Raw genomic sequence first — 14,074 nt, 5'->3', positions numbered from 1 at the left:
ATAGGTAATATATGTTTCCTTCCCCTTAGCCTTCTGATAGAAAATAGTTATTTTATACAGATAAATTATTTTGTGATGATCCAATTTATTAGATTTGCAACTTTGGCAAGAAAAGGTGTGGCTTGATGCCAGTTATTCCAGAGCCCAACACCTTCATCTTTGAAGTGTTTGCCTAATGTGTAGCTAACTCCCAATGCAAGCCAACACATCAGTACACTGAGGTGTATTTTTAAAAGTTCCCTTCCATGCTCTGTGTGTTTGTGTGCCTAGCACAGCACTAGTGTGTGGATCAGAAAGCAACCTTAGTGAGTCTTCTTCCACTGTGGGGTCCAGGGACCTAGCTCAGGTCATCACGCTTACGTGGCAAGTGGTTTTACTCACTAAGGCATCTTACTGGCCCAAGAAATACATTATAAAAATAATTTACCATGACAAGCTTACTAGCATGAAGAAGTTAGGAGTTGGGATAAGCTGAGTTGCTTAGAAGAGGTTCAGATGAGAGCAGCTACTTGAGTGAAAACAGATCAGCCCAGCTACATGATAGGAGAGATCAACTGAACTTCCCAGAAGAGCTTCAAGCCACTTGAACTGCCTAAATGAACCTCCAGCATGACAAACTACTTCAAAAATGTACAATGAGTTCCCATCTTTTGTGAACTGTCCCCTGAGCTGAAGCAGGCTGCAATGCACCTGTCTGAGTCATTTCTGTTCCTGTCCATAACCTCTCACCTATATTACTATAAATAATGCCAGTAAAATTTATTGACTCTCACACACACAAAAAAGTCACATGTTTGAATTATTTTTTTTGTCCTATAACCAACATGTACATTCCTTAAACCTATTCTGAGCTAAAATGAATTAGAGGTAGGTATTAACGAAAGCAAAAATTTCCATATTGAAATACTTAAACTGCATGTAATATAAATCAGTCACATGAGAACTCCTTAATCATAGTCTTGGCTGGAGTGTGCTCAGTGGTAAAGTCCTTCACTAGTATGTCTGGGTTTGACCCATAACACCACAGTTTATAATTTAGGTTCTAGGGAGACAGCCCAGCAGGAAAAAGCACTTGTTCTCCAACCATAAGGACCACATAAGACAGCCAGGGTCCCAGCCATGCTTGTAACAAGAGCCCTTGGTGCTTGCCAAGAAAGGAAGACCACTAGGGCTTGCTGGCTTCCTGCCCACCTGAGAAACCTAAGCACCACATCTAAGGAAAGATCTTGCCTCCGGCATGCACCTATTTGTGCAACACAAACACACACACACTTTAAAAATGTTTTGGGGCTGACAGATGACTCTGGGTAGAGGCACTTATATGCAGTCTAATGACAGTGGCATTTATGCACCTGCACTTACACATTTTTTTTTCTTTTTTCTTTTTTTTTTTGGTTTTTCGAGACAGGGTTTCTCTTTGTAGCCCTGGCTGTCCTGGAACCCACTTTGTAGACCAGGCTGACCTCAAACTCAGAAATCCGCCTGCCTCTGCCTCTGGGATTAAAGGCCTGCGCCACCATGCCCGGCAACAATTTTTTTTTTTAAGTAAATGTCTAAATACCTTTACAAAGTCATTGGGATATTCAAGGTGATGGGCAATACCGTGGACATATGTATTTGATCCTTTTATTATCTAGTCATAGAACATGCCACAGGACTGGACTTTTAAAGAACACGTGTTAAAAGACAACTCCACAGTATAGGAAATCAGTTTCACCCTTTTACCTTTTACAATTATGTGGCACACAGACACACACACATACACAAACATGGCATAGTGCACATGTGGAAGTTAGGCAACTCCTTCATTGTGTGGATCCTGAGGACTGAACGAGGCCTGTCAGGCTTCACAGCAAGCAGCTTTACCCACTGAACCATAAATATACAGGTCCAAGAGCTTGAAGTTCTAATCACACATTGTCCTTGGGTCTCCAGGGTATACACAGCATTCTAATCCACTGCTGTGCAGAAGTACCACAGCCTTCTCTTCAGCACTGTCCCTTCTCCCTCTTGCTTCAGGTCCCACTCACTCCGGCCCATACTTTTGTTTGTTTGTTTGTTTCTCATTACAGATGGTTGTGAGCCACCATGTGGTTGCTGGGATTTGAACTCATGACCCCCGGGAGAGCAGTCAGTGCTCTTAACCGCTGAGCCATCTCACCAGCCCGAAAGGCTTTGTCCTTTAGTGAGAAGATACTTATACTTCATGTAGTTCATTAAAAAGTTCATTGGTGACAGTTTTTAATAGAAGATCTGACATTGAAGAAGACTATCCATCCAATTTCACTTACTCTTAAAAAAAAAACACACACAGGAAAACTTTTATTTTGGTTGTTATATTATGCCTTATGCTACAAGCACACAACAGGCACAAAGGCATCTGAAAGATGGAAAATCCAGACAAGTGAGTAGCATGGCAAAATCCACAGCCGGAGAGCCCACGACCAGGGACTCTAGTACCGTATAATTCCGCATAAGGACTAAGGGCTTACTGGTGCAAGTTCCAAAGGCCAAAGAATCTAGAATTGCTTGTCCTACAGCTAAGAAGGGAGCTCTGGCTCCTGAGGAGACAGCAGGAATGCCCTTCTCTGCTTCTTTGTTTCCTCTAGGCCCTCAACCAATTGCATCTGCCTACCCATTTTGGATGAAAGAGGATGTCTTTAATCCACTAATTTTGAAATGCCAGTTTCTTGGAGATAATTTATTGACATACCTAGAAATAGTACTGGCTACCTGGATATTATAGAATCCAGTCAAGCTGACAAATATCCATCTCAGCACATGTAAAATTTCAGATTTGCAAGATGAAGGAGTTCTATGTACAGATATTGGTCAGTTGCATAATATACCTGTACTTAATACCACCAAACAAAACATAGCAAACTTTATGTGGTGTGTTTTATCACAATAAAAAGGAGGAAATTAAACTATAAATCTAATTAAGAAAGCTATCTTAGTCCGGGTTTCTATTTCTGCACAAACATCATGACCAAGAAGCAAGTTGGGGAGAAAGAGTTTAATCAGCTTACACTTCCACATTGCTGTTCATCACCAAAGAATTCAGGACTGGAACTCAAGCAGGTCAGGAAGGTTGAGCTGATGCAGAGGCCATGGAGGGATGTTACTTACTGGCTTGTTTCCCTGGCTTGCTCAGCTTGCTTTCTTGTAGAACCCAGGACTACCAGCCCAGGGATGGCACCACCCACAGTGGGCCCTCCCACCCTTGATCACTAATTGAGAAAATGCCTTACAGCTGGATCTCCTGGAGGCATTTCCTCAAGGGAGGCTCCTTTTTCTGTAATAACTCCAGTGTGTGTCAAGTTGACACACAAACCCAGCCAGTATAAAAGTCATGTATCGATCTGACATTTCTCTATTCTACTCCCTGGCCTGCCTTCAGAATACAGTGGCTGGCATTTTGTTATTAGTTTGTCTGTCTGTCTGTCTGTCTGTCTGTCTCTCTCTCTCTCTCACACACACACACACACGATAGCCTCATGGAAGAGAGTGTCAAATGGTGGGAAGCACAAGATGTCTCAAAGCAAAGAAGGAAGCAAGAGGGACCAGGCTTGCTCCTTCATAATAGCTGACTCTCTTAGGGACTAATCCACTCATGAGAGAACTAATGTTCCCTTACAACCAGAGCCCAAGATAACTCTTCATGAAGAATGACGGTGCAAGAGACCTGATGGAGAAGTCATGTTTCATTAGGCCCTTCCTCTTAAAGGTCCCACCACCTTCCAATACTGTTAACTGTGGAGCAAGCTTCCAGAATATGAATCTTTGAAGAATAAACTAAACTAAAATTGTGTCCAAATTGTAAGCAGAGAGACACTTCTTGTTGTTTCTTCTTCCTCTTCCTCTTCTCCCTCTTCTTTTCTTCCCGTCTCCCTTCTCCTTCCCCTTCCTCTTCTTCCTCCTACTCCCTTTCTTCCTCCTCCTCCTCCTTCTTTGATTTTTTTTTTTTAAGACAGGGTTTCTCTGTGTAACAGCCTTGGCTGCCCTGGAACTTTCTTTCTACTCCTGGCTGTCCTAGAACTCACAGAGATCTGCCTGCTTCTGCCTCCTTAATTTTGGGATTGAAGACATGCGCCAATGTCTGGAAAAATCCTATCTTCTTAACGTTTCCGTTTCCCTGGGATGGTTTTAGACCTTCTGAGAGATTCATTCACCTTGCAAAAATGAGAGTAGGAACCTAGGCCCTTTAGTTTTTCTTAAAATATATAATATATGCTATTTAAAGCTTCTACTAAAATTTCCTCCTCCTCAATCAAAACATGGAACGGGGGGCGGGGCCACAAGGAGTCTGTTGTTTGGAGGTGGACAATGTGTTCTGTCCACGCTGAGTCTAGGGCTGGCTATGGACTGAAAGGAAACCATCTCTGGCTGTACTAGAAGCTCAGCAAATGAAAAGCCTAGCTCAGAGAAGGTGGCTTGGGGCAGCTCTGGCAGGAATGCCTAGGTAATGCTGCTGCACTTCAATCTAAAGCATCCGATCCACTTATTCCCTGTACGTGAAGAACATCCTAATAGTGATTTGTTCATAGTTTTTTTAAAAAAATACGCAATCCACTATATTGAAAAGAGAGGCATTTGCTTTAAAACAATTACAACTCTTACCAGCCACTCTCCTTCCCAAAGGATAAGAATAGATAGAGCAATGGCTTTGAGATAGGGTTGGGATGCCGAGTCTTTTAAATTCAGACTCCATTTTAGAGAACCTGACCTAAGTTTGAACTCAGGTAAACTAACAGGCTGGTACCTAGCATTAGTTTCCAAGTTGCCCCCCAAAAGAAACCCAAGCCAAAACCAAACACTCCCCTCCCCCACATACACACATAAAACACAAACAAGAGCAACTCACAGCCAACTCGTTTATAAACGAAAAATGGTATCTTCTGTTCCACAAAGAAACGATATTGAGAGAACAATGACTTCAGTAAGAACTACTTTTTCTTTGGAGAAATAAGGAAGGCAGTATCAGGACTTGATTTAAGGACATATTGAATGTCTACAGATTTGCTACATCAGGTCTTTAAAAACTTTAAGAGTTTGATAAATAAGCCTATATACAAATAACTTAAAATAAACCTACATAAGGACTAAGTCTAAATGCTGAACGAGTACCCCCAAAAGCTAGGACAGTTTAATAACAATGAAAATACATCAGACCTCCTTATCTATGGTTCCCATATCCATGTCTTCAGAAATCAGCAGATCACATCACATACTATGTAGTTAGGCTTACAATATTCTCACCAATACAGAATGACTAGCGTTTTTGTCATTTTCCCTAAGTGACACCATACAGCACTGCATTTGGCAGTATAAGTTATAATCTAGAAATTATTTAAATATTGGGGAGATTGTGTAGATTATATACAAATATTACATCATTTCATGTGAAGGACTTAAACACCCATGGAATTCTGTATGGGTTCTGGGGATTGTTCTGGAATCAACTATCCCTGGGAATACCTAACAACTATACTCACACAAACTGACATCTTTGAGCAGATAGGACCAGTGGCTGGAAAGAGATCTATTGAGACTTTAGACCAGCCTTCTAACATCTCATGTTAATCTGATGGCGGAAGGAAAAGTGGTAGAATATAAACAAGCTCAACCAGAATATGTGAGTTCATACTGAGAAGGGCCCGGCACACACCAGGCATCTATAAACACACGATAAACTATGTCAAGGCTAGACAGAACATAGGGAATGGACCGACATTCATCTGAATTTGGGAGAGGGGAGTAATGAAGAAAACGTCCAGTGGCAGAATTTAAAGTGTCTGTGAGTTCGTTTTGAAGTACACCAGGAAAGTATGCTAAGGAGACTTCCATTTCCAATATGGTCAGAAGGGATGCCAAGTCTAGCGGATTCCCGGGAATCCTCTACTCAGGCGAATCCTGCTTCTCCCTTAAAGCTTGCCTGCACACCCTCCTCGTTTTCTACAAACACTAGGGGAAGAAAACAGGGACTCTGGGTAAGATGTGATCCTGTCTGCCACTTGTGCGTACCTTCCCCAGCTTTGAGGCTCTCACTGGGAGAGCAGGAAGATGGTTTAACAGAGTAAAGGTCACCAGCAGGCGTCCACTGCGAGGCCAGTGCAGTTGCGCCAGCCAGGAAGCCTTGACCAAGCCTGGGTAAAGGTCGCCAGCACACCGGCCGGCAGTCTCAGCACTCCCCGTGGGCGGAGGCCGAAGGAGTCCTAGGGCCGGGCGTTACCTGAGCCGAGCCACACCCGGATCCCAAGGGAGCATCGGCCCCGCTACTTGCCCTCGCCATCTCGCAGGCCAGAGGGTGACGTCACGCACGTCCACGCCTTACGTCCTAAGGCCTGTCGTAAGTGTCGGGCAAACGAGGCCTCTGAAGGAAGGGCGCCCTCTGGGCACATCCTACCATGCTAGCTCGCATGCGCGCGCACAAACCTGTCCTGGAGCCAATGAGGTGCGGTTACGTCACGGCGCAGCAGACGGCGCTACCGCACGTCGGGCCGCGGACGGGCGGAACAAGTGTGGTTGCACCGACACCGGTACATAGGCGCGGGCCGGCGTGTCCTTGGGCTAGAGCGCGGGACGTCTGTCTTCGAGTCCGAACGTTCGTGGTGTTGACCAGCCCGGAACGGTGAGCGCGCGACGGGGATGCGGACCGGGAACGGGGCGAGGAGGCCGGGGCAGGCCTAACCTACAAAGCCATGCAGAACTGTGGCACGGCTGGAGGCGGCGTGGGTGTAGGACCGGGGCCCGGAGTTCTAGAAGGAACTCGCCCGCCGCCCCTTCTGAGAGCAGAAGCTGCTGTTCCTTCAGGACTGGGCCAGTTCTTTTCCTGATTAAGCATCTGGGAGGGTGGGTTTGTAAAGTCGTAGTCACCCCTGGGATCTCAACGTGAGAGTGAGACGGTTCCTTCCCCAGTCCTCCCTCGCCTTCCCGTGCCGGACTAAAGCAAGAGAGAAGAGACTTAACCTCCTAATGAGACCGGAGCAGGCGGAAGCACTTAGGATCACCCCCAGCCTCCCTTATCTTTGGAAGTGACTTTAATCGGCAGCACTGACAGCAGTTTAGCATTCTGAAATGTTAAGAGTTGTAGTGGTTTTGCTTTAATGAGTCCGGTTTCATATTTGTGACTTTTTGACCTTGCCTTCTTCGGAAACTGGGGTTTGAGCTGTGGGTTTCCATTTCCCTTGGCATGGACCTGTCTTGAGCACAGACTTGCTTTAAAGGAGAGTCTCCTAGGTGATGTATTTGCTATTGAAGAATATTGCAAGTGGACTGAGTTAGCACCCTGCCTGGTGTTAAGAGGACATAAGAATAGCGGTTTGAATGGTCATTGGGATCCGTAGTACGTTTTACTGTTGGATCTTTTCCCTTTTAGAATTAAAAATGGGTGATGTTGAAAAAGGCAAGAAGATTTTTGTTCAGAAGTGTGCCCAGTGCCACACTGTGGAAAAGGGAGGCAAGCATAAGACTGGACCAAATCTCCACGGTCTGTTCGGGCGGAAGACAGGCCAGGCTGCTGGATTCTCTTACACAGATGCCAACAAGAACAAAGGTAACGGGGGGAGCTGCTGTCAGCCACAGCACAGGTTGCTTGGGTTAACCAGTGCAGAATTACCAGGTGTGTAAAACACTTAACCTCTGCATCTCTTTCTGTTTAGGCATCACCTGGGGAGAGGATACCCTGATGGAGTATTTGGAGAATCCCAAAAAGTACATCCCTGGAACAAAAATGATCTTCGCTGGAATTAAGAAGAAGGGAGAAAGGGCAGACCTAATAGCTTATCTTAAAAAGGCTACTAATGAGTAATTCCACTGCCTTATTTATTACAAAACAAATGTCTCATGGCTTTTAATGTACACCATAATTTAATTCACACACCAAATTCAGATCATGAATGGCTAGCAATGTTTTTGTTGGACAGTCCTGATTTAAGTAAAACTGACTTGTCATAAAGTGGGTACGGTCTTTATTAAAGCAACAGTTCCAGTTGTATACATGCTACCACGGCTCTCCCTTTCTCAAGATAAGATTGGACTTAATTAGCAATGTTTTACTTTCCATAAATAGGGGCATGTCACCTCAAACCTACTAAATGGTTTTATACTTAGATTTATATAACTGGGCATATGAATATGCTTAAACACTGGGAAAATTCTATCACTGTCTCAGAAACAAGAAGACTCAAATGTGTTTCAGTTTGTGTTCACTGGCCTCTTTCAGGTCATGGCTAACCACCAGGAGGCAACTGTCTATTCTTGACAGTGCAGTTTTAATTAGAATTCCCTACATCAAGGATGTTGCCTTTTACTATTGAAAGGCATTTACTGTGGTTTATGTATGATATCAAATAAAGAGTATTTAACACTTCTTTATAGTTGATCTGCAAATTAAAATGCTTTTAGAAACAAGCAAGTTAGGCCTTTTAAATTCTCTATTTTCTAAGACTAAGTTGTAAATCAGAATTGTCCTTAAATACCCACTCAGAAACACACATAACTGGAATTCGATTAGGAATGGCACTCTTTGCTAACTTACTAGATGGAAAGATGGAAATAAAGGAAATAGTTTGTATCAGCAGAAAGAAGATAATTAAAACAACCACAGATCGTGATCCTTTGATTGTGCTTTGTTTAATGACAGTTAACATATCTTTAGTTGTTTAAATGTTCCCTGGTATAAAGCCATGGTCTAGTGAAGGTACTAGGTGCTCTTACCTTGATATCTCGGGCAACTCCGACTACAGCCACGCTTTACCCTTCGTTCTTTGGCCAGAATGAGATCTATAAAGGTGAATAATTATGTATTAGCTGAGTGGTCCTAAATTTTATAGAGAATGGCAGGGAAATGAGTGATAGTGGTGTCTTTGTGGGGGTGAAAAGGCTGGAGAAAGACCTCATCGTGACTTCAGACGTGTAGAAGATGATTAACTGGGCCTCAGGTCAGAGGCAGCACTTTGTGACAAATCTTACTTTATACAAGAAATTGAGGACAATCTGGAAACAAGTTTGGAAAGTTTTCTGTAATTTGGAGTTTTGGGCTGATGGGTAGGAATTTTTTTTTTGTTGTTTTGGACCTATTTTGTATGTATGGGTGTTTTCTCTGCATGTATATCTGTGCACTACACTTGAAGGCCAACCCAGGGTGTTGGATTCCTTGGGACTGGTGTTACAGCGGGATCTGCAGTGGGCGCAGTCCAGGCTGAGTCCTCTGGAAGAACAGCCAGTGCTCTTGAGTCCTCTCCAGCCCTGATAAGCTTTTTACTTTGTAGGTCCTTCAGAGATAGCTTTGTAATAACACTTGATGAGTCCCAAGTTTTTGTAACAACTTTCCAGGGCACATTTTAACTAATGTGTAAAGAAATAAAGCCCTGGAATTGCCGGGTGGTGTTGGCATACACCTTTAATCCCAGCACTTGGGAGGCAGAGGCAGGTGGATTTCTGAGTTCAAGGCCAGCCTGGTCTATAGAGTGAGTTCCAGGACAGCCTGGGCTACACAGAGAAACCCTGTCTCAAAAAAACAAAAAATAAAAATAAAGCCCTGGACTTGTTTTCTTATATTCTGGAAATGATAGAAAAAAAAAGTCATAATAAGCCGTTGAGATGAATATATAGACATTTGGCTTAAGATTTTATAACATTGGGCTTTCAATATAAATTCAAAGGGGCCTCGTTAGTGCAGCAGGTTGTGTGAGTCCTATAGTTTATAAACTCAGATTCTGTAACCCAGAAGTGGTGAAGCCATGATGACTTATTTCCTGACAGGCAACCTTTTCTGGGAGCCCAAGTAAAGGGTCCCTACTGATGACCAAACTTAGAGTTGTTATTTCTGTATCTATACCTAATACATCATCTAAGGCCTGTGTTACACAGATGGAACCTCCTGTGTTCTAAGGCTAGACTCAAGTAAGATACCCAGTGATGGAGAAGGTAAACCTGTGAGATGCAGAAAGGGGACAGTCTCTGTACACTGATTTTACAAGTCAGGAAGTGGGACCACTCTAGCTGATCTGCTTGCTCTTAGTTGCTTTGTAGGTGGCTAGTTCAGTGATACCATAAAGGAAAATCAGATGAATTTCTTCTCAGTTCCACCTGCATTCAGAATGCTTAGAAAAGCTCTACCCCATAGTCCTTCCTGTAATGGATCTTTTAGACATACTTGTCCATTACCCTGGTGTGGCTTTCAAACCCATGAAGTACATGTGGGTTGATGAAGTAGCTAATGGCTGCTGTATTTATGGCATTGACCTAGAACTAGTACCAGCCAGTTTAAGCACTTGCCTTCTGAGAATCTAGAATTAATGCACATAAAATTCTGATGCCTTTCTGAACACTGATTTAGACAATCCCTTTGATTTTACCATGCTTCATCTGTTGAGTTTAAGTTGTCTTTTTTAGGTGGGCAGGGGCACCATCTGTCTTCCGTTACACTTACATATTCATTTTAACCACTGAAGATTGCTAAATAAAGGACATGTCGGAGTACACACTCGCTGTCCAGGAAAACGGTCCTTAACAGACTTTTTACAGCTACATAGTCTTAGATGACATCATGTTAGTCAAATTCAGAAGTAAGCTGAAACCAATTCATTTCTAGGGATATCTCTTCCAGCTTCCTATTGTTAAAATATTTTGAAAGCCAAAGAATAGGCCCTGGATGAGAGCTGCGTAAATCATCCAGGTGAACTCATGCTTACTAGCATGTGAGTACACCCAGAACTCCTGTTTCCTGATGAAGCGTTGAAGCATTACTGAAGTACACACTGACCCTTGGCTGCATTCGTTAGTTTAGTAAAACATCAAGTATTAAGTTTAGAATTAATAATTGGGTTCTACATTATTTTGTTTGGGAATCTACTGTGCTTGAAAAACTGTCCTAAACTCTTACTCACAGAAAACTTAGGTTTACTATATACCTGTATTCTCAGAGAATTAACACAGTGGCTCATTGGCACTCTCCTGTCTTATCAATATAGCATACAGCTTATCATTCATAAGGACGACACATGACCAATGTGTAATGGCACTGAGTTCTTAGAAGTAGGCTGACTTCAATTGTTAGAATTTTGTTTTTTGGGTTTTTTTTTTTTTTTAAGATTTATTTTTTATTTATGAGTACACTGCAGCTGTCTTCAGACACACACCAGAAGAGGGCATCAGATCCCATTACAGATGGTTGGGAGCCACCTTGTGGTTGCTGGGAATTGAACTCAGAACCTCTGGAAGAGCAGTCAGTGCTCTTAACCATTGAGCCATCTCTCCAGCCCCGAGAATTTTGTTTTAATGACTTTGTTTCTAATCACATTATTGACATCTCAATGTGCTGATCCTTGGGAAGATTGTAACATGTTTTACAACCCAACTGACACAAATGAAGCTAACTGAGCCAGGCATATGTAGCTGAAGAGCATCATAGATGAAACCAGAACCCAAGGAACATGGTCAAAATTTCCTATTCTGGATTGATCACATGGCTTAGTGGGTAAAAGGCACCTAGCTGCTTTCAATTTGTTTTGTTTCAATTTTTTGTTTCTGGAGACAGGGTTTCTCTGTATAGCCCTGGCTGTCCTGGAACTCACTCTGTAAAACAGGCTGGCCTTGAACTCAGAAATCTACCTGCCTCTGCCTCCCAAATGCTGATTAAAGGCGTGTGCCACCACCGCCCGGCTGCTTTCAATCTTAATAACAGGAGTTCAATCCCAAGAGTCCATATAATTGAAGGAAAGAACTGACTGCATATTGCCCTCTGACCGCCACACATGCTGCGGTACGCACAATAAGTAAGATTGCTTTTTGTTTCCTGTTCACTAGAAATTCAGCCATATTCCACAGTAGGCTCATATTTAATAGGCTCATATTTAACATTGAGTTAGTGTTTTTGACATTTATTAGGTCTATAGCTTGAACTGCGAAATTAGAGGAAGAACCATTGGACTAAATTATTGTATTATTTGAGGTATAACTGTAGAAAATGCTGGGCTGGGGACTAAAACTGTTTAGAGTACTATGTCAATACACATCAGAGTCCAACCTCACCCCCAATAGAAAGTGAAACCCTACTGGATGAATCACATTTCCTTTCAGTGTTGTCTACAGCTGGTTTCATGTTACTTAGTGACAGTTGGGTGTGGTGGTACATGGAGGATTTTGAGTTCAATGTCAGCCTGAGCTACACAGTGATGCCTGTCTTAAAAGTAAAAATGTTTACATGGCTGCCACTGAAATTGAAATTTAGGTGCCCAAACACCTAAAATCTGTGATGCTTTAAGAAAGTCTCCCCAGGCCCAGGGATGTAGCTCAGTTGATAAGAGCCCTGGGCTTGATACCTAGTGTAAACCAGGCATGGTGGTGTAGTCTTGTGGTCCCAGCACTTGGGAAGTAGTTCAGGAAGTTCAGAAGTTCAAGGCCATCCTTGACTACATAGTGAGTTTGAGGTCAGACTGGAATACATAAGACCTTGTCTCAAAAATACAGTTAAGTTCCACTAGTTAAGAGCTTTGCCAAATGGCAAAACGAAGTTGTTTCTCATAGACGGGAAAAAAGTTACTTAGATTAATTACTTTGCTAGCTATCATACAGGAAGACGTCTCAAACTTTGTATGATCTGAGTCATCTCTTATTTATTATTTATTTTACTTATCTCTTATTTATTAGCTGGACATGGTAGCGTAGGCCTTTGATCCCATCACTAGGAAGCAGAGGCAGGAAGATCTCTGAGTTCAAGGCCAGCCTGATCTACAGAGAAATCCTGAAAAACCAGGGTTATACAGAGAAACCCTGTCTCACAAAACCAAATAAAATGCACTCAGTGGTTAAGACATTGACTGCTCTTCCAGATGTCCTGAGTTCAGTTCCCAGCAACTACATGGTGGCCCACAAACCATGTATAATGGGATCTGGTGCCCTCTTCTGGTGTGTCTGAAGACAGCAACAGTGTACTCACATAAATCTTTAACAAAAAACAAAACCAAACAATAACAATACATATTTATTTGTATTTTATGTGTATGAGTGTTTAGCCTGCATTTATGAGAACCACATGTGTGCCTAGAGACCAGAAGCAGTTATCAGATCTAGAACAAGTTACAAATAGAGCCTGGGTCCTCTGTAAGATCAGCAAGAAGTCTTAACCACTGAGTCATCTTCTACTAGAACTTGCTTTGTTTGATGGGAACTGTGTTTGCTCCAGGCCTGTGCTCCAGTGGCTCTCACAAATGGTGCCTGCTTTTAGTCTCCACATTGTCCACAACAGAAACCCCATGACCATGGCATCTTACTGAGCATTTCTGGCACAGACAGCCGCTAGTGGGATCTAGACATTAACACGAACCTATTGTCTCTCCTACCCATCATCACCTCCACTGAGCACCTGAGCTTGCTTAGGCTCGCTGACACGCTCTCTTCATCATCTACATACCACTAAATGCTCTATCTACGTACACAGACCCCTGCTATTGACGTGTGACCTTTGTCTTTAGTCAGCCTCTCAGGATTTCTTCTCAGTCTCTGAATTTTTCACATTCTCTCCCTTAGCCGTTTGTACTTCCTTTCCTGATATCTGCTCTGTAAGGCAGCCTGGGAGCTCCGCAGTCTGCTTTCTCCATTCCCATGCCTGACTTGAGTCTACCATCAACCCCTCTGATGATCACCTCTGAGTGCACTGAATCAGTGGACTCCCTGATAGTCTGTTCTTTGTAGATCCAAGTTCCCAGCCTGGCAGCTATTGTATTGTTCTGTTTCTTGAACATTTCAGCCCTTCCCTCTTCCCTGTCCCATGAGATGGCCCTCCAACATGACTTCTTTACCTCCTGGCCAAAAGGACAACTCATCCACCTTGCTGTCTGCCTTGAGTAGTGTTCCTAATGTAGAAATGGCTCAGAATGGTCAGTTAGACCATCAATACCTCAGTGTGCTCTGACACCCTCAGCCTCCCTCTCACACAGGAGATAAGATGTTGGATGTCTGCTTTCTGTTCACTTCAGGGCCTCTCCACGGGCAGCCACACTTCCTCAATACAAATGTGCTGTGTGTATGAATTCTTAAATAGTAGCTTTTCTTACTCAGCGTGCATAAT

General features: G+C 43.1%; 1 protein-coding gene, 1 long non-coding RNA gene and 1 other non-coding gene across 4 annotated transcripts in view; 1 reads left to right on the top strand and 2 right to left on the bottom strand.

Moving 5' to 3' along the window:
* Positions 1-6,404, bottom strand: part of 5430402O13Rik (RIKEN cDNA 5430402O13 gene) — a 28,223-nt gene extending 21,819 nt beyond the window's left edge. For both annotated transcript variants that reach the window (NR_015581.1, NR_027892.1), the window contains exon 1: positions 6,025-6,404. This is a non-coding gene — a long non-coding RNA (RIKEN cDNA 5430402O13 gene). The remainder of the gene's footprint in view (positions 1-6,024) is intronic.
* Mir6371 (microRNA 6371) lies at positions 539-649 on the bottom strand. Its single transcript, NR_105790.1, has one exon. It is a non-coding gene; the product is annotated as a microRNA 6371 (primary transcript).
* A 73-nt stretch (positions 6,405-6,477) lies between the features above and the next one.
* On the top strand, positions 6,478-10,484 carry Cycs (cytochrome c, somatic). The gene is made up of 3 exons (NM_007808.5): positions 6,478-6,631; positions 7,379-7,555; positions 7,662-10,484. The coding sequence occupies exons 2-3, from the start codon at positions 7,387-7,389 to the stop codon at positions 7,808-7,810; spliced, it is 318 nt and encodes a 105-aa protein (NP_031834.1). The 5' UTR covers positions 6,478-6,631; positions 7,379-7,386; the 3' UTR covers positions 7,811-10,484.
* Positions 10,485-14,074: the final 3,590 nt, after the last annotated feature.

This window comes from Mus musculus, chromosome 6, assembly GCF_000001635.26.
Source record: "Mus musculus strain C57BL/6J chromosome 6, GRCm38.p6 C57BL/6J".
Classification (NCBI taxonomy): domain Eukaryota; kingdom Metazoa; phylum Chordata; class Mammalia; order Rodentia; family Muridae; genus Mus; species Mus musculus.
Note: the sequence above shows the minus strand (reverse complement) of the source record. Positions and strands in the feature narration are given on the sequence as shown.